General features: G+C 36.0%; 2 protein-coding genes across 3 annotated transcripts; one reads left to right on the top strand and one right to left on the bottom strand.

Moving 5' to 3' along the window:
- The first annotated feature begins 641 nt into the window (after nucleotides 1-641).
- On the top strand, nucleotides 642-12,539 carry LOC112522615 (beta-galactosidase 8-like). The gene is made up of 19 exons (XM_025131856.1): nucleotides 642-818; nucleotides 907-1,002; nucleotides 1,740-1,852; nucleotides 2,056-2,122; nucleotides 2,261-2,353; nucleotides 2,495-2,638; nucleotides 3,586-3,674; nucleotides 3,769-3,874; nucleotides 3,966-4,053; nucleotides 4,241-4,359; nucleotides 5,202-5,366; nucleotides 5,521-5,720; nucleotides 6,444-6,532; nucleotides 7,627-7,736; nucleotides 9,815-9,922; nucleotides 10,141-10,251; nucleotides 10,490-10,701; nucleotides 11,066-11,393; nucleotides 12,323-12,539. Exons 1-19 carry the CDS (start codon nucleotides 642-644, stop codon nucleotides 12,431-12,433), a joined length of 2,526 nt encoding a protein of 841 aa, XP_024987624.1. The 3' UTR covers nucleotides 12,434-12,539.
- Nucleotides 12,500-17,426, bottom strand: LOC112522616 (quinone oxidoreductase PIG3). Of its 2 annotated transcripts, XM_025131858.1 has the most exons (7): nucleotides 17,087-17,426; nucleotides 15,736-15,915; nucleotides 14,547-14,628; nucleotides 14,350-14,457; nucleotides 13,793-13,951; nucleotides 13,104-13,327; nucleotides 12,500-12,802 (listed from the first exon to the last, which is right to left on the bottom strand). In XM_025131858.1, the coding sequence occupies exons 1-6, from the start codon at nucleotides 17,336-17,338 to the stop codon at nucleotides 13,131-13,133; spliced, it is 978 nt and encodes a 325-aa protein (XP_024987626.1). In that variant the 5' UTR covers nucleotides 17,339-17,426; the 3' UTR covers nucleotides 12,500-12,802; nucleotides 13,104-13,130. The 2 variants fall into 2 exon arrangements, with proteins under 2 accessions (XP_024987626.1, XP_024987625.1); XM_025131857.1 differs by lacking the exon at nucleotides 12,500-12,802 and having other exon boundaries at nucleotides 12,834-13,327.
- Nucleotides 17,427-19,051: the final 1,625 nt, after the last annotated feature.

Below are 19,051 nucleotides of genomic sequence, written 5' to 3'. Positions count from 1 at the left end.
TTAATAATAAAACAATTTATTTTTGGTTTAATATTATAAATTTTATAAAGATAATAATTAAGTATTCTGTTAGAATTTAATTATTATACTAATTATATTTTAGATTTTTTATATTTAAAATGAGATGTTTATCATGTATTTGATTGTGTTTATCTGCAGTTAGTTACATGAATTTAGATATGAGATAAAATCGGATATGGATGAAATCATTTAGGGATGAACGAGTTTAAAATTTTTTAAGAGTTTTTAAAGAGTTTTTAAGAATTTTACCCAAATGCTTTATAAGATAAGTACAGATTCCAATAGCAACCAGCACGCTTAGGATTGGCGGGAAAGCAACAGAAACGCACCCACACAACTGTCGTATCCGTTGAACCTAAGCAGATACTAATCTTACAATCATTCAGGATTCCAATCGACTTTAGTGATGATCGTTTTGTTGTGACCTCAACAGGTATACTACAAAATCCTTTCCATTTTCTATGATATTTTTATTCTTGAATTCTCGATGTGGACAAATGTTACGAACCAATCACATGGAAACAATCGTCCGGTTATTTGTTCTTTATAAACAATTACTAGTTTCTCACACTGTATACAGCTATAGATTCTTTAGCTTTCTGCAATTTTGAACTGAATTCATGGGGAAAGATGGGGTTTTGGGGTTGATTTTGTTCCTAATTGTACTTTACGGAGCTTGGTTTTTTGAGTTAGGGTTTTCTGTGACTGTAACTTATGACAATAAAGCTTTGATTATAGATGGGAAAAAGCGGATTTTGCAGTCTGGATCCGTTCATTATCCTAGAGCCACTCCTGAAGTGAGTTCAGTTTTGATTTTGTTTTAATCATGTTCGTGGTGATTTTGTTGTGTGCATGATGAGGATGTGGTTGATGTTTGCATTGTAGGTGTGGCCGGATATCATTGGGAAGGCAAAAGAAGGTGGATTGGACGTGATTGAGACCTACGTTTTCTGGAATTATCATGAGCCTGTAAAGGGACAGGTACAGTATTGAATGCGCATTTATAAATTCATGATAATGACAACTATGTTTGCATGAAATATGTTGATATAATATAGGGGATAAGTCGAAATTTATAAGAAGTTAGGATCCAAGAAAATGTATAAGGTACAGCGAGAGGGGTTGTTGTAGGAGTGCTTGAAGAACTTCCAGGAGTTGCAGAGAGTTTCTAATAACACATTGTTGTATTGATTTTTGGATGGTTCTAATTGAGGAGACCTTCACGGTATATAGGAGTCTCTGCCTCTCGAAAAACCATTCTGGATAAGAGGAAGTTTATAGGTTTTTTAAAGCAAAATATCTAGTCTATTATTATGGATTAAAGAAATCTAGAGTGCTTCAGGAAATACAAGTGACCTATAATATTCTGATAAACCGTACAAGTCCCTAGAGAATTCTAGCATATAATGGAGCCTTGCTCCGGGAATGTTTGTAGAGCAGTCCAACAGATGTCAAGCATGCAGCTATGTGATTTTGGTATCCCAATCAACTTGGTGAGTGGCAACGCAAATCTATCAGGAATCAACTGAAATATAAATGCCTACCAAGAAATAGAAATGAAATGGGCTTCTTGTATAAATGTCTTTGCTTCATTCCGAGATGTCTGAATGAATTGTTCATGGTTTACTTACTTCCATATTTGAGATTTAACAACCAAACTAATTTGACATTCTTTTTCTTGTCGGCTGGCTGACTCGTATATATTCTTTATGTCATAGTACTACTTTGAAGGACGGTTCGACTTGGTTAGATTTGTGAAGACGGTGCAGGAAGCTGGCCTGTTTGTACATCTTCGTATTGGTCCATATGCCTGCGCTGAATGGAATTATGGGTCTGTTATTTCTTATTTAGATCCTCTAGTTTAAAACACACTTTGAGTCATAGGCCTGTGCCAAATCATATGTCCTGTTTGTACATCTTGGGATTGCTCAAGCCCATAGATGCTCAAGTAGACATGCCAATGACCTTTTTCTCCAAGTAGAATGATCAAACCCATCCTCTATTTTCATTTCATTTCAATATTTTGCTTAACAGAGGATTCCCTCTTTGGTTACACTTCATCCCTGGAATTCAATTCCGAACCACGAATGGCCCTTATCAGGTACTCCACTACCAGACACAATGTTAATTTTTGCTACATCTTTTGATTTTCATCCCACTGTTATCTCTCTTCTTGTAGAAAAGAATCTTGTGATATTAGTGCATTATTGTGCAAAGTTAAGAAGAAATTATGATGCAGGCAGAAATGAAACTTTTTCTTGCAAAAATCGTCAACTTAATGAAGGAAGAGAACCTTTTTGCATCACAAGGAGGACCAATTATTCTTGCTCAGGTGATTCCTGTTACATTGCACGAGTAGGATTTTGAAGATCACTTTTGAAGTTCTCTCTCTCTTGTGCTTTTGGGAATATGAGACAGATGTTTTTTGCTCCTTTTGGGTCTATTTCTCAGAGTGTGTTGTTATATATAACAGGTTGAGAATGAATATGGAAATGTTGAGTGGGCCTACGGAGTTGGTGGAGAGCTATATGTAAAATGGGCAGCAGAAACTGCTCTAAATCTTAATACAACTGTTCCTTGGGTGATGTGCTCACAGAGTGATGCACCTGATCCAATTGTAAGTAAAATTATCTCACAGTTTATTGTCATATAAGAGTGTATATCTATGTTAATTATGAACAAGCGAAATCAAAGTCTTTACAGCAGCACAAGCTTCTGCCTGCACCACTCTGCTGGATACTCGATTAGAACCTCTATTTGTGTGTCAAATTTTTATTGGTTCTTCATTAATTATTCTTTAATCATTTCTATAGCGTAGAACAAAGTTTGATTGTCCTAAACCATTCAATTTTTCATCCACTTCATGACCATGTTCTGCTTCATTTTCGCAACAACCTTGTGGACACCTTGTTGACTACAGTGGTCAAAATCATGGTTCCACTTTATTGTTTGCCTTTTCACCGAGATATTGTTGGTCAAATTATCAGTTGCCTTCTGGATGGCTCGAGTTATTCCTCTTTTGCTTATGTATGTAACTTTTGAAGGTAACAATTGCATTCTTCAGTTTCTGTTCATCATGTTTTTGCCTTTCTTTAAGTTTTAGTTCATTAAAGAAAGCCAGCCCTATGTTATTCAAGCATAATTTACCATGTATTGTCATCTCTGCTGAATTATATATTTACTACAAGAAAAAAACATTTTCATTTTTGTAGCTAAAAAGGGGTTGCTAAAAGGGTCTCTTTTGCTAATAGCGATTTGTAATGAACTTTGGATCACAAGCCATGGTTGTAGATACATAGTTTACTGAAAGGGCTGTGGATCCTATGTGTAGAACTTCCTAACAGTAATATGACACGTCGATTTCTCGTAAGGTGACACAATGAACTGTGGCTCACTCTATGGTCACTCAATTCCTGCCATGCACTTCCCTAGTTCACGACACATTGGCGATTGCTAAGTAGTGTAATCTCTTGATGCATTTAGGATTGCAAAATATCTTTGGCAGAAAATGACAGTATTCTGTGGTAGTGATTCAGTTCTAACATAATGGCACTCCAAATGTAGATAAACACATGTAATGGGTTCTATTGTGATGATTTCACCCCAAATTCTCCTTCAAAGCCAAAGATGTGGACAGAGGACTACACTGGATGGTACAGTTAACCTTTTGCTTTGGCCTGCTACTCCATAAAAGCATCTACAGTAGTCATATATGATCATCAAAAATGGTACTCTTTGATTTAACAGGTTTCTTTCATTTGGGTATCCTGTTCCTTATCGACCGGTTGAAGACCTGGCTTTTGCCGTTGCACGATTTTTTGAGAAAGGAGGCACTTTTCATAACTATTATATGGTATATTCAACCAATCTTTTTGTTTCATGTCGACATTTATTATTTGACAGAAAAGCATACATCAACAAAATAAGGATCTGGTATTTTGCAGTATTTTGGTGGAACAAATTTCGGACGAACAGCTGGAGGCCCCCTGGTTGCTACAAGCTATGATTATGATGCCCCAATAGATGAGTATGGTAATTTTCTGACACCTTATCAATTTTCATGCAACACTTAGTGGTACATGTCTAAAACCCTCGTTTTCATTTTCTTTTCACTAGCGCTCAACTACTAAGAAATATTTTCGGTAAATCTAACATATGATTCCAAAAGGATACTACTATCTGTTCTGAAGTCTTAAAAGATTTAGAAGAACTTATGCAGGATCTATAAGGCAGCCAAAGTGGGGTCACTTGCAAGACCTACATATGGCAATAAAGCAATGTGAAGAATATTTGGTAAATGCAGATGCAACTCATCAATCTCTTGGTTTATACTTAGAGGTAAGCCAAATACATCAATGTGCATACATAGTGAATAGTATTATGAATTTAAATCTATTCTCTTGACCTATGAAGCCTTGATACTTGAGTTAGAGTGTTCTATCCACAACGGTGCGAATTGGGTTCGGATATGCACGATGTATGCAGCCATTATTAAACTTTAAAAATGAATTGGATATGGCTTAGCTAAATTGCTTTTGGCTTGTATCTTGAGGGTTTGGCTATTTTTCTCATTATTTCAAGGCTTCAAGTACTAGAACATATTATGTGAATGATTATAAAAAATTATAAAATATTTGGACTCCAGTTGTTCAGATAATTAGGGTTCTGAGGTTTTGTTTTCTACACTCCACTCATCTTTCTCTTTATGCTCTTATTCCTATGTACTTATCTTCCCTGCTTGTGTTTGTTGCATGCCCCCTCTGCTTCTTGTTTCTTATATAGTTTTTTCAATATTTCTAGGATTGTTGTTTGTGTTCATAGGATATGGCATCCCAATTGAGTTTGTCCACAAGCAGTTTGAGTTATTTTTTTATGGGTTTAAATACTTTGACGGTTTCTGAAGTTATTTCTCTATTTTGTTTTACTAGGATACACATGTGCAGCACCTAGATTTTAGTATTTCTTAAAAATGCCAAACCCATTTTCACTTGGTCTTCTTTGCAAGCATTGCAAGTCACACACATTGATAATGTATCAATTAAGGAAGATGTGTTTAGTAAACATAAACTTATATGTGATCAACCAAATAAATGAGGAAACAAGAATGATGAAGACAAAAAACTTGTTTGATGCACACAGCATTGTGGTTGCTTCCCTGACTTAATTCATTCGTTCATCAGGCAGATGTATACTATAGGACATCCGATGATTGTGCAGCTTTTCTTGCAAACTATGGTAGCAGATTAGATGCAAATGTGACATTTAACGGGAGATCCTATTTTCTCCCTGCATGGTCAGTGAGCATCCTTCCAGATTGTAAGAATGTTGTTTTTAACACAGCAAAGGTAAGCCTCTCTTTTGCCTTTTGGTATGGATACTTCATATCCCTAGATCATGCTGAATCCATAGTTGGACATGTCTACGCTTCTTCATTTGATTGCATAAAAGCTGAAATATGATGTAATTTATATATTTTCATTATGTTGAATATGGAAAAAGGTTGTCACTCAGAAAAGTGTTGGTGATGCTACATTTGCTTCCAGTGCCAGTGTGAGTGAATTGTCACTGTCAACTTCACCCTGGAGTTGGTATATAGAGAAAGTGGGTGTTTGGAGTAACGACTCATTCACAGCAACCAGTTTGCTAGAACAGATAAATACAACAAAAGACACAAGTGATTTTCTATGGTACACTACAAGGTAATATATTACAAAACAAGATCCTTGTTTGATTGCACGGTATTTTAAGGTGTCTGGAAAGAGAATCTATACTATATTATAAAGCATTTGACAAAAACTCTTAAAAACCTTTTTTATGCATGAAGTACTGTTTATTGATGCATATTACTTAAAATTCAAGATTACAAGTAAATTGAGCGTAAGTACAACTTACTAAAGCTTCATATTTGAATTCGTGTAACTAACTGTAGATAGAATAATCAAATAGAGGATAAACATCTCATTTTAAATATACAAAATCTAAAATATAATTAGGATAATCATTGAGTTCTAACAAAATACTTAAATATTATCTTTATAAAAAATTATTAAACCAAAAAAAAATGAATTAAAGAAATATACAGAAAAAAAGGAGAAATTAAATAGTTAGTTTGGTACTAATATCAATATATTTTTAAATAGTTAATTTGATACTAATATCGATATATATATTTCAAAATTTTATTTTTTATTCAAAAATGAAAACATTATCGTTTTCTCAAAACCGCATAAAAACGTATTATATCAACAGAGACAATGAATAAAACAAAACATTAAAATGGAGATGTGTCTCGCTGCATTGTGCTAGTACCCTTCTAGTAAGTTCATGAATCAAATGCTGATAATTATCTTTCACCTCATTAGAAGATTTTGATGTCGATTTAATGTGCATGCTTATATGGTGGCTTTCTGTCACCTCTGCAGCATAGAAGCAGATGAAAAGAAAGATGCATTTTTGCTTATTCAGAGTTTGGGACATGCTGCTCTGGTTTTTCTGAACAAAAAAGTTATAGGTAACTTCTGGTTTGTGCTAATAGCTGTTTACCGTTGGGTAGAAACCATTTTTCAAATGTACAAGTATACTATAAAACTGCTTATTAAATAAGCCTTGATTATTATGATCAAGTGTTCTCAGAGCTATAACCCACAGCTGTGGAAGTCCTATGAATCACTAAAAAGTTCTTCGATCAGAGTGCAGCAGTAGTCAAGGTGCCAGGGATCTCATGGTGCAAATCTTACATATTGCTTGAGACGCATGGCCAGAAAAAATTGTAAACATGAAATACACACAAGATAGGGTTATTTGTCAATAATAACGTCAAATAATAAGCAAGTCAATGACAAGTAGATTACACATTCAAAGGTTCATATAAGATGTTGGTCACAAAATTGCCATTACGTGAATTTTATATAATAAATGGAACTTCATTAGGAATTTGATGCAAACAGAACGTCATACTTGGTGCAGAATATACAAGTTTATAGCATCCAATGCAAGTTACAACTCTTCAAGAATTACCAAAACAAACTTTCTTTAAGACCAACCCATGACCATATTGTGCCTTGCATCATGAGGTGCGCCATTTAATGGGTTCGTCATTGCCTATCTGGCTTGCTCCATTTTATGGGCTCATCATAGGCGCAAGTCCCCTTTCTTTCTGCACCTAGCACCATGGCATGCGTCTTCACTACCTTGTACACTAGTCAACTATTGGTGCTGCATGCAAATATATTACAAATATGATAAGACCACCCAGGCCACGATTCGACCTCTAACTTTAGAATGGATATTTCCGGGTGTTCAAAGTATCACTAGTGAAGATAGGCAATTATTGGTTTTTCATATGTATTATATGCATCAGTTAATGATATCTTTACTTCTTGGTCTTCTTGTTTATATATATACGTAATGCTGTTTTAAGTATTTAAAGTTGAAAATGAACATCATAAGATTTTCCTCTCTTAATCTTCAGTCATTGTTTCTATCACTGAATATGTTTTGAAACACTTCTAATATGTTCACAAGCAACGACTGGCATTTATCTTGTTCACAGCCACTATTTATCTGTTGGAGACTAAGTCCACTTGTTTTTGAAATCCCTTGTAGCATTTGGCTATGGTTATCATGATGACGCAAGCTTCAACATAAGTGAGAAGATTAGTATCGCACAAGGAAGCAACACACTGGATATAATTAGTATGATGATTGGTGTACAGGTGACCATTTCTTTCTTTTCTTCTGGTTACTTACTCGTATCTATACAGGCAATAAAGTTGATGTACATTTAAAAACATCATGCATCTATACACTCAATAAATAAATAACTTTGGGGGCACGTGTCATGTTTCTGTGCGACGGTTATTGATTTTTCCCGCCTAAACATGTATGTAGACACAATTTTCACTTACGGTTCAAATAGGTCTATTTAAGTGACATCTGTCCCTCTACACGTTATTAACCTGTTTTCGTGGTTTAACTGATTTCCCATATCTAATCTCTGATATGTTTTCTATAATTTCTAAATCTGAAGGCTTCTTTTCCAGACTTAGAAGTTTGAACGCTGAACATGTATGTAGACACAATTTACATTACTGGTTCAAATGAGCCTATTTAATTGACATATGTCCCTGTAAACATAACTGATTTCCATATGAAAAGGGATTTTTTTTCAAATACTTAAATAAGCAAAAGTCTGGATTTCCATTCCTCAGACTTATAAGTCTGAACTCCTTTTCCTCAGTTAAAATTCAGAGTTGTCTGCCAGACTTATAAGGCATACCAGTATAAAAGTCTGTAGACAAGTCTGAACTCCTTTTCCTCAATTAAAATTCAGAGTTGTCTTCCAGACTTGTAAGAAATACCGGTATAAAAGTCTGAGGACAAGTCTGAGCTCCTTTTCCTCAGTTAAAATTCAGAGTTGTCTTCTAGACTTGTAAGACATACAAGTATGAAAGTCTGGGAAAATTAGAGTTATAAGTCTGAATTTAACTCTGAAGTGGCCTCCAGACTTACAACATAACTCTGGGAAAATTCAGAGTTGTAAGCCTGAATTTAACTCTGGAGTGGTCATGAAAACTGGATTTAAAATTTCAAATTTGGATTTTTGAAGCATTTTTCACAAAGCAATATTACCCGGGAAAAAAAATTCCAAGCTGACCAGCTCGACCCCAGCCAGGGGCTCTGCCCCTTGGACCCCGCCATGGCGGGCGCTACCCTCAGACCCCCGTCGTTTAGGGGCTTCGCCCCTAAATCAAAATAAACTCAAACAAGTGTGCACTCCGCACTTTCCTTACTTGTTCGATATTTATCATGATTACATTGGTCAATAAATTAATCCCATTACACTTAAATGACATTAGTGAATAGTGATACAAATCACCAACATGAAGTCATCAAATATTGGTTATTTCTCAGACTTACAACATAACTCTGAATTGTTCTGTTCCAAACTTAGTTCTATAGTTTATTCCCAGACTTAGAATACAACTCTGAACTCCTCTTCAGAGTTACGTTTATGAGTTATAAGAAGTCAGAATTCTTATGACTCAAAGTTATGCTCATAGATACTTTCTAGACTTAGAAGACAACTCTGAATTCCTCTTATTCAGAGTTAAGTCCAGAGTTATTTTCCAGCGTAACAATATAACTCCAAATTCTTGTGTTTCAGAGTTAATGTTCAGAGTTTTCTTTCAGAGTTAATGTCTCGAGTTTTTCTCATTTAAAATACCCCGTGTAATACACGGGGTCGAACCTAGTATTTATATAAGCAACAAATGAGTCAATTAGGACAGTTAATTTACCCAACTTACTAATTGGTGCAACTGTTTTTATTAAGATATAATTAAAAGAACAAATACAAAACATTACTGGTAGGGCATTATTATAAAAGGCAACATTGTTACTTAATATTCCATAATTCAAGAAAAAAACTAGAATAGAAAAATTCGGTCAAAAACGATGATATCTGAATGATGGACTGACCAATTCTTAAGTTTACTTTCCACCAACTAGAAGGAATGCTTATTATGTTATAGAGTACAATGACTAATGAGAAGCTAGTATCTAGTGAACTCTTCCTGTTTAAAAAGGAAAACCACACATTACAAATGACATTTTCAATTTACAGCTTCTTGTTTCTGAATTTGATGCTTTTGGTTGGGTTATGCTCATGGAACATCAGATGTTATGCTTGTTTAAGTTCAAATATTCATAATTCTCTGCTTTTCTGATTTCTAAATCGTAATCACTCATCTCCTTAACATTTTGTTTCTTATGTTTTTATATTCTTCTGCAGAACTATGGTCCTTGGTTCGATATCATGGGGGCAGGCATATATTCAGTTATTCTTGCTGATCTGAAGAATGCCAAAGAGGACTATTCATCTAAAGAATGGACCTACCAGGTTTGTTCTTAACTTTGTCTATTAATGCCAGTATAGCTGGCTTGAGGCCATGGATACCAAAGCCAAACTCTATGGTGGGTGCAGGACCATCCCATAAAATCACAAGTTTATGGTTGCTTAAGTGTGAACTGTAGCAATGTTGTCTTGCAGTTTCTTGATTCTCTTCCATTCTGGTATCTTTCATGCATAGTTTAGTTTGACATTTTTTTTGCATTCAGGTGGGAACAGAAGGGGAAAACCTTGGACTTGATAAAACTGATCTTGCTAACAGTTCCCTATGGACTCAGGGCAGTGCCTTGCCTGTAAATCAGAGTCTGATTTGGTACAAGGTATATAACACATGTAGTTGAACGTCTGAATTTCTATTATAAATCTGGGGGCATCTTATCCTTGAATGTCTGAATTTCCATTGTAAAGGACCTAGACGATCTTCTTTTGATGTATCCTAGCAACAACTAGAGATGCAGTCAAATTACCGACTTTTTTGTGTTTTGAGAACTACTATTGGTCTAACAGGTCAACTGAGCATTTAGTTCCAACACCCTGATTTTTCTTTCTTATTCTCAGTCCACATTCCTTGCCCCTGAAGGAAAAGGTCCTCTATCATTGAACCTTGCTAGTATGGGGAAGGGTCAAGCTTGGATCAATGGGCAGAGTATAGGACGATATTGGTCTACTTACCTTTCACCATCGACAGGTTGCACCACAAATTGCGACTACAGGGGAAGTTATGATGCACAAAAATGCCAAAAGAAGTGTGGCCAACCAGCTCAAATATTGTAAGTAACATACACATTTCATTGTCCACCTAATCTCTTCTAGTTCATGTTACTGTAATTTTTATTAAATGAAAGTGTTCAAGTAAATTGTATAATAGATGATCATAGTTGTATGAATGCACTAGAGTTTTTTTAGTGGTTCCTTTTCCTTTTCTATAAAGCCTGTTTTAGAAATATGTCATGCATTATGCATATATACTACTTGTACCTCATGTCTCGAAACAAAATAAAATTGACATCTTATGAAGTAAGAAGATATAAGTAACTTGTACAAATAAACAATTCTACTTGTTCAACTAAAGTAAATTAAACTTTACTTGGTCTTTGTCACGTTTTACAAACTAATGTGAAGAAAATGGTGCAGATATCATATACCACGCACCTGGGTGCATCCTGGTGAGAACTTGGTTGTTCTTCATGAAGAGCTTGGTGGCGACCCTTTGAAAATTTCTGTGGTGACACGAAGCGGGCAGGAGGTGTGTAGCCATGTCTCAGAAGATGATCCAATTCCTGTTGACCTCTGGAATCCAAACTCTGATTCCAGTTCTCAAACCCCTGAAGTTCGATTGACATGTGACCATGGCTGGAAGATTGCATCAGTTGGTTTTGCTAGTTTCGGAAACCCCAAAGGAGATTGTGGCACATTTACTGAAGGAAGTTGTCATGCAGACGTCTTGTCTATCGTCCAACAGGTACCAGAATTCTTATTCGTCTGCCTACGTACGTGCAGGCATTCGCTAAATTCATTTATCGTTGCATTGTTTTTCTTCTTATGTGATTTCTTAGAGCATAAACTTGCTTCAATCTTATTTACAGAACCAGGTAGCATAAACCCATGTCATGCACAGCCTTGAAATTAGATTTCTTCACTATTGCACCTTCTTTCATTCTTCTGTAGAAAAGGAATGATGCCACCATCTTAAGAGTCCCATCCTACTGATATCACGACAATCATGTGGAGGTAAATTGCATGTCACATGAGAGATGGTTGGTGCTTGGAGTCAAACCCAGACCTCAGTTGATTCTTCAAAACCCAGACCCCATTTATTCAAACATAAATTAATTTTTCAATTTTTTTAAATTAAAAAACTTTATTTGATAAATATGTCTCTCTTTTGACCTTAAATTGTTTTAGCCCAATTCAATACTTCTAGAAAAAAATTTAGCCCATGATGCAGTAATTTAAAGCCTAATTAGCAATTGTTTTTTTGATAAGGAGGTTTGTTAGCACTTAGTTGATATCTAGTTGTTAAGGTTAGGATTGTTATTTGATGCCAAATTGTTAATTATTTGGTGGATAATTTTAATTGTTATATTGTTTTGCAAAAAATGGAAATATTTAACTTTTAATTGTTATATTGTTTTGCAAAAAATGGAAATATTTAACTTTTATGTTACTCAAATTCCGACCTCATCACCAAAATTCTTGTATCCGTCACTGTTGTCAGCTAGGCTAAAGTTTTAGGGACTTGTCCATTCGTTCATTGCATTGTTTCCATTTAATTGCTGGGATCCAACAGCATAAACCAACTTTAATCTGATCTATAGAATCCAGTAGCATAAGCTTGGTTTCAATCTGGATTTTAGGATTGAGTCATATTTGATGAACAATGCAATGCAGGTTTGCATGGGTAAGCAAAAATGTTCGGTTCCAGTTTCCACAGGTATCCTTGGCAACCCATGTCCAGGGGTGATGAAAAGCTTGGCAATTGAAGCTTTATGCAGTGTTTGAAGCATCTATCACTTTTTCAATCTGTAATTGCTGCATTTATGATTTGTTGTGATATAACAAATGGTATGCTCTAAACGAAATAAAAGTACAACCTATTCTCGTTACCGTACATACCTGTTCATTTGTGCAATTCTCCATCATTCATATATTTTGTAAAAATAAACAAATCCCATGAAATACCAACCAACTATCCTCATGGGATTTCTAAAATCTATGACTTTTTTTAAACCAAACACAGGCCCTAAGTGGAATCGATCATCATGAACATATGTTGCCGCAAGGTGTGTTTGTGACGTCAAGACTATTTATTTGAGACAAGTTCACAGTTACATGTTGAAGCTTGGAATCATAAAAACAACGAAGAAACTCATGCACAAAGATTATATCGCGAAGATCATTTGCATGTTAAAAGGATTCAAGTGACCTTTATTTAACTTAATATGGGTGGTTAAATCCCTGAGAAGAAGTACTTTCGGAAGAAAATATTTATAGTCTTCGGATTGATTACAAATGAGCAAAAAAGCATTCGAAAATTGAAACCCAACTTTCGTTTTTTGCTTCTTGTAATCAGCCAACGACCTTCAATAACTTTGAACACAGGCTTTTATTTCTTAGAGTGGATGACATTCAGTCCAACATAATGGTGGAACAAATAAAAGTGGAAACTTACAAAGAGAAGAGAGTGGTTAAGAGGCTTTCATGCAAGTAGGAGGATCTTTCCAATATGTGTACTGGTTTCCATAAGCTTGTGAGCTTCTCCTGCTTCTGATAATGGCAAGCATTTGTACACAACAGGTTTCACCTTCCCTTCTGCAATTGCTGGCCAAACGTTCTTCTCCACTTCACTCACTATTTCAGCTTTCTTTTCCACGCTTCTCGTTCGCAGACCAGCACCTGCAACAACCAAATTCAATCAAAAGCTGTGTTTGCAGCTTGATGGGACTCACAGCTCATTCGCTCAGTTATACATAATTGTTTGGTTGTCTTAATGATATAGAAAGTGTTTATTCAGTAAGCTTCTAAGGGATGCTTTATGCAGAAATCCTAATTCTTTCCCAAACCTGCCCCTCCCAAACAAAAAAACATGCCCCTTCCATCTAGGAAAAAACCTTCCCAAACAAAAATTTTCTCAATCTATACAGACAGCTTTATCCATACAGAACTTGATGGAAAACCAACCAAACATCCCCTTAAGTTTAGGATGACATGGGATTTAGTAGGTTCTATCAAATATTTGGAATAATCCAAGATGACATGAATCAAAAGATTCGACAGAAACTTTTCGGTCATGTTGGAATGAAATATAGACGCAAGTTACAAAATAAAAACATCAACAAAGTATCTTTTAGGCATATTTACCTTGCACAGTCAGCCGTTTTGCCAGCAACAATGATATATTTGCGTCCGTCTTCACTCCTCCCATGAAACCAATGATGAAAAGCCTGCCATCGATACCTAAGCTTTCCAGGTTCTTCTGGAAGTAGGGTCCACCAATATTATCCAGTATAACATCGACACCTATTGTTTGCCTCTTCTAAGGTCAGATATTAAGAAAGAAAATCGAGCAAATGATCTATTTGGACCATTGTACTTGGTGGTTCATTGTAAACTAACCAATATTCTTGTAAATATGCCAAAAAGAACACTGTATTTTGCAAGAGATTTCGGGCAACTATGAAATGTAGGGATTATTTAGGAGAATAACCATACAAATTTTTTTAAAGCCATCATACATTCATAGATTTCATACTAGACACGTTTGTTCCCAAATAGCTCATTCTTGCAAAAACTAATGTTTTTCTGTGTTTCATATGATGATGGTCTGTTGCCATCAATATCAAGTACAATGGCTCGGAAAGTCAATCACTCAGAAGAAAAACACGTCACAATAGCAACAAAGTTTTGAGGTGTGTCACCTTTCCCCCCTGTTTCCTCCTTTACTCGTGCAACAAAATCCTCCGTCTTGTAGTTGATGCAAACGTCAGCTCCAAGCTCCTTACATGCCTTTAATTTTTCCTCGCTCCCTAAACAAATAAGAAACAAGCTTCTTGTATGATTGTAGGTGATCATAGAACTGAATCAGCGATAAACGTGTAGGAAAAAACAAAGTTACCTGCAGTGACAAACACTTTAACGCCAAGGTATTTGGTCATTTGAATTGCAAATGTACCAATGCCGCTAGAACCACCATGTATCTGAAAATTTTACAAGCTCCATATCAATAAGTTTGAGAACGTATAGAAACATGGTAGCTTGGCCGCTCCACTATTGAACAAAATATTTTTCCGATCACCTTCCCACAAAAATTATGAATTTCATCCATGTGCCTTATGTTACGATGAAATTTTGATCCCGACCAAAAAAATAACATTTTCCATTAAAAAGTCTTATTGGTAGTATTGTATTAGCAAGGACAAATTCATGAATTCACTTTTGTTTTGGCCAAAATACTAAGGGACTGGTAGGTTAAAATTGATCGGTCTCTGAGGTACTTTACCTGAATAAATCACTTTAGTAGCACAATGGCCAAAACTTGTTTAGTGTAGAAACTAAACATATTTTCTGGTGTTACGCATGTATATATTATTGCTACAAATCCACGGATATATTCCTCCATTTCGAGAAGTATTGAACTACTCTTCAATTGATATGTATCATTGAGATGTCTTGAAATACTTTGGACCTATACTAAATTCTACAACTAAACTAGAAAAAAGAAGCATTTGTATTAAAGTTGAACATGAGAATCCAGAAGTACTAGGCTTGACTTAAAAAGTCAAATTGAATTTTTGGAACTAAGGGAGTCTCAAATATGTTTTGCTAATTAGGTTGTAGCCTCAGCTTCTTAAGCAGCCTTCATGTTCAAAAATAGTGCCCTCAAAATACTTGACCCCGAGCTATGAAAATTTTACATTATTCAGATCCTGAAAATTGCAACAGTTCCCTTTTCCATTGTGCACGAATATTAAGTTTCTTTTTGGAGAAATGTTCATCCTAACTTTCCAGTTATCATCATTACAATTGAATTGATGCTACTGATTTCGGCCACAAGTTTATTTTACTTTGTGTCTATTTTAGGTATTATATATATGATTGTCGGACAGTCGAACATTCTACTTAAATTGCCCAAAGAATGTTGCAATTTTTATCAGACTTGCAGATTTCTTTTGTGTGTGTATCACTGGCTCATTTTCTATGACAATTCTGGGGATAGATGGCCACAATTTTGGTAGTTAAATTGAAATCAAGGAAAAGATGACAATTGTTGCATCCTAGAAAGCAAAATTAACATTTCATTTTACCAGAACTGTTTCCCCTGAAGATAGCCTGCTTGTCATAAAGATGGTTGACCAAACAGTGCATGCCACCTCAGGGAAGCTAGCAGCATCTTTCAAAGAAACACCAGCTGGAATCGGAAGAACTTGACCAGCAGGTACAGCTACTTTTTCAGCATATCCTCCACCACTTATAAGAGCACATACCTATAATTAAAGATTCCCATGTTATTTGGTATGAAGAACAAAACTTTGCAGGGAAACTATTCATTATTATACTAATATTTGCAGATTTTCTAATGACATGAGGATCTAAATGCTTTTCTCAACAGACAAAATCCTATATATACATGCACAGCAATTGATTGAATATGTAGAAACGGAAAGCAGCCACGAGAATTATCGTACTATATAAACACAATTTTAGCTTACCTCCTGTTATCAAATCCATAAGATCCCAATTACCATGTTTCAGGCAAAAAACAAGAAAACTACACACACAGAGTTTGTTCTTCAACAGAGCTTGCAGTTTTAAGTTAAAATGTCAAGGGTTCAAGTACATACGCAAATGTTTGTACCATATCATCATAATGAAGTCCAAATGACCTGAGGATGTTGCTCTTACACAAACATGCCCATGCATACACAGGACAGAGTATTAGTTACAATGAGTGTATCGCAGCATGAGGTGGGAGAGTGATGGTTTGTTGTTTAACCAAATTTGATTGGTTTGTTGTAGCACACCAAAATACAACCGGTTCAAATCCTACTTTCCTAGATAAAACATGCTTATGCTCATGGGTCAACTATTTGTACTCTGGTTTGATTGCATGTTGCTAAAGTTTTGTGCCATAAAATTTGACCATCCACTCCCTCTAAACTCACCAGCACTTTCAGGCTTTAGCTGCAGTCACCAAATGCACTACCTGTAAAACAAGCTTCTGACCATGTTTAAAGTATTTCAAATAGGACTTGATTGAATGCCGTTCAAAAGTTGTGTATTAGAAGTTGATCATCCACTCCCTCTAAAGGTAACATTAGCAAATGTACATCTTGTAAGCATGATTCTGCACATGACTCAACTATTTTCAGGTCAAGCTTGATTGAATGCTAATTCAGGTGATTCCTCACTAAAGGTAACATCAGCAAGTATAACCCTACACGCCAAATCACACAAACACACAAAAGCAAATTCATACATATCAGCCAATATGCCCATCTTCAGCACACACACAACACAAGGGAAGCTTTAATCAGTATAATTATCCAGTAATCTCAAAATTCAAACCCCAATAGCCATTTCAACTTCCTTACAACAAACGAAGATTTGTAACTGTTTGAACATATTCATAAAATAATCGGTTGAGCCCTAACTCACCTCGTCCCCAACTTTCCAACGGGATACGTTTTTGCCGACTGCTTCGATGGTTCCAGAACATTCTAGTCCTGGATACTCACTCTCGCCCTTTGGCGGAGGGTACTTCCCTTGCCGTTGAAGTGTATCAGCTCTGTTGAGAGCGGTGGCTTCCACTCTGATCAATACGTCATCGTCTTTGACTTTTGGCTCTTCTACTTCTTGCAGTTTCAGAACTTCTGGACCTCCGGGAGTTGTGATTACTACAGCCTTCATGGTCGCCGGTGATCGGAAGTAAGGGTTGCCGGAAGAGAGTTGGTCAAAGACACGTGTTATGGAGCTTTCTCCTATTCAAGTTTCTCACGGCACTGATTCTATATATATCCGTTCACGATGATTATTTGTAACTTTTAACAAAAATAGATGAGTAATTATAAATATGTTTTATGACTAAAATCAAAATAAATATAAGAAATTAAGAATGAGAATTGGGTAATACTAGGCCTGGCAACGGGGCGGGGATGGGGCGGGTTTTGTAATCCCGGCCCCGGCCTCGGTTTGTAGTAACTTCCCCCGGCCCTGGTCCTCGGCAGGACGGAGATTATTATCCCGTCCTCGGTAGGACGGAGATTATTATCCCGTCCTCGGTCAAATCGCTAGCAATCCCCGGTCAAAACCCGGTAAAATCCCGGTCAAACCCCGTAAAAAGTATTCTCTATTTTGATTCTACCGGGGATCCTCGGCCCCGTCCCCAGTTTGAGTAACATTCCCCGTCCTCGGTTTGTGTCTACCAGGGATCCCCGGCCCTGGGACCCGTTTTAGCGAGGAATCCCCGTCCCCGTTCGGGTCAGGTGAACCGGGTTCCCCACCGGGTCGGGCAAATCACCATCCCTAGGTAATACCATGTCGCTTTAGGGGCTGTTTGGCAATTACTGAATGGTTTGGTGCAGGATGATTAAGTGATCAGAATGATTAAGAGGCTCTCATGATATAATGCAAAATGAAATATAATTGTTTGGTAATTGTGTACAATAAAATTAGGGCTCTTAATGATTAAGGGAGATTCAAGATACAAAATCATTCAGAGGGTTTTAGAACAATTAAAAGACAGACTTTCTTTTTGCCAAACAAGATTCACTTCTTAACGATTTAGAGATTGCCTCTTAATGGAACTATTAAGAGATAAACAAACAACCCCTAGAGTTACATAAGATCAGCCTTTTTTACTATTAATTATTTATTTCTTTTTGGCACCACTTGGCCACGTTCCTCCCAAAGGCTATTGTCGTGTAGGGTTTTGGGTTGATATAGGGAGTCAGTTTATTTATGGGATCATCTCTAAAATTGAATTCACTAGAGTTGCTATCTGAGGTGGTGTTTGGTTTACATAATAACTTTGGATGAAATGAAATATGTTAAAAGAATTTTATTTTGAAGGAATTGGAATGAAATGTTGTCAGGTTTGACCACATGTTTGGTTGATGGACATTGAAATGAAATTTGTTAAGGAATTGGAATTGTTTGCTTCACATAATGTAGCTTTGGAATTGGAATGAAATATTGGTAAATGACCAAAATGCCCTTTTTGAAAACTTTAATTTTTTAAAACTAAAAATACTTTAATAAAATAATTATTTAATATGTAAAACAAATACAAAACTTAAATATAACCATAAGTCAAACGATGTTACTAAATCAATGGTGGACGGCAATGGTTCAGATCGGTGGTGGTCTGCAGTGGTTCAGATCACGGTGATTCAGATCGATGGTGGTCAGCGATGCTTCAGATCGATGGTAGTCGGTAGTTCAAATGGTGATGGTCGGCGATAATTCAGATTGACGATAGTCATATTGGGTTTTATGAGATTAGTGTATATTGAGTTAAGGGCATATTTGATACTATGAAAATAGAGAATTTCATTCCATCAAAATACCATGTAGCTGTTAAGAAATGTTAAATTCCTTTATTTGTGGAATTTGTACGATTTT

This window comes from Cynara cardunculus (assembly GCF_001531365.2).
Source record: "Cynara cardunculus var. scolymus isolate 2C chromosome LG 12, CcrdV1, whole genome shotgun sequence".
Taxonomy (NCBI): domain Eukaryota; kingdom Viridiplantae; phylum Streptophyta; class Magnoliopsida; order Asterales; family Asteraceae; genus Cynara; species Cynara cardunculus.
The sequence above is the reverse complement of the archived record's forward strand: the minus strand, read 5'-3'. Positions and strand labels throughout refer to the sequence as shown.

Excerpts from the sequence above, each read along its gene's own strand:
- LOC112522616 (XM_025131858.1), bottom strand. The coding sequence starts at position 17,338 with ATGAAGGCTGTAGTAATCACAACTCCCGGAGGTCCAGAAGTTCTGAAA. Across the intron at positions 14,458-14,546 it reads TAAAGTGTTTGTCACTGCAG|GGAGCGAGGAAAAATTAAAG; the intron begins GTAACTTTGTTT and ends TTATTTGTTTAG. Across the intron at positions 13,952-14,349 it reads GGAGGAAACAGGGGGGAAAG|GTGTCGATGTTATACTGGAT; the intron begins GTGACACACCTC and ends GGCAAACAATAG.
- LOC112522615 (XM_025131856.1), top strand. The coding sequence starts at position 642 with ATGGGGAAAGATGGGGTTTTGGGGTTGATTTTGTTCCTAATTGTACTT. Across the intron at positions 2,639-3,585 it reads GTGATGCACCTGATCCAATT|ATAAACACATGTAATGGGTT; the intron begins GTAAGTAAAATT and ends CTCCAAATGTAG. Across the intron at positions 4,360-5,201 it reads CTCTTGGTTTATACTTAGAG|GCAGATGTATACTATAGGAC; the intron begins GTAAGCCAAATA and ends TTCGTTCATCAG.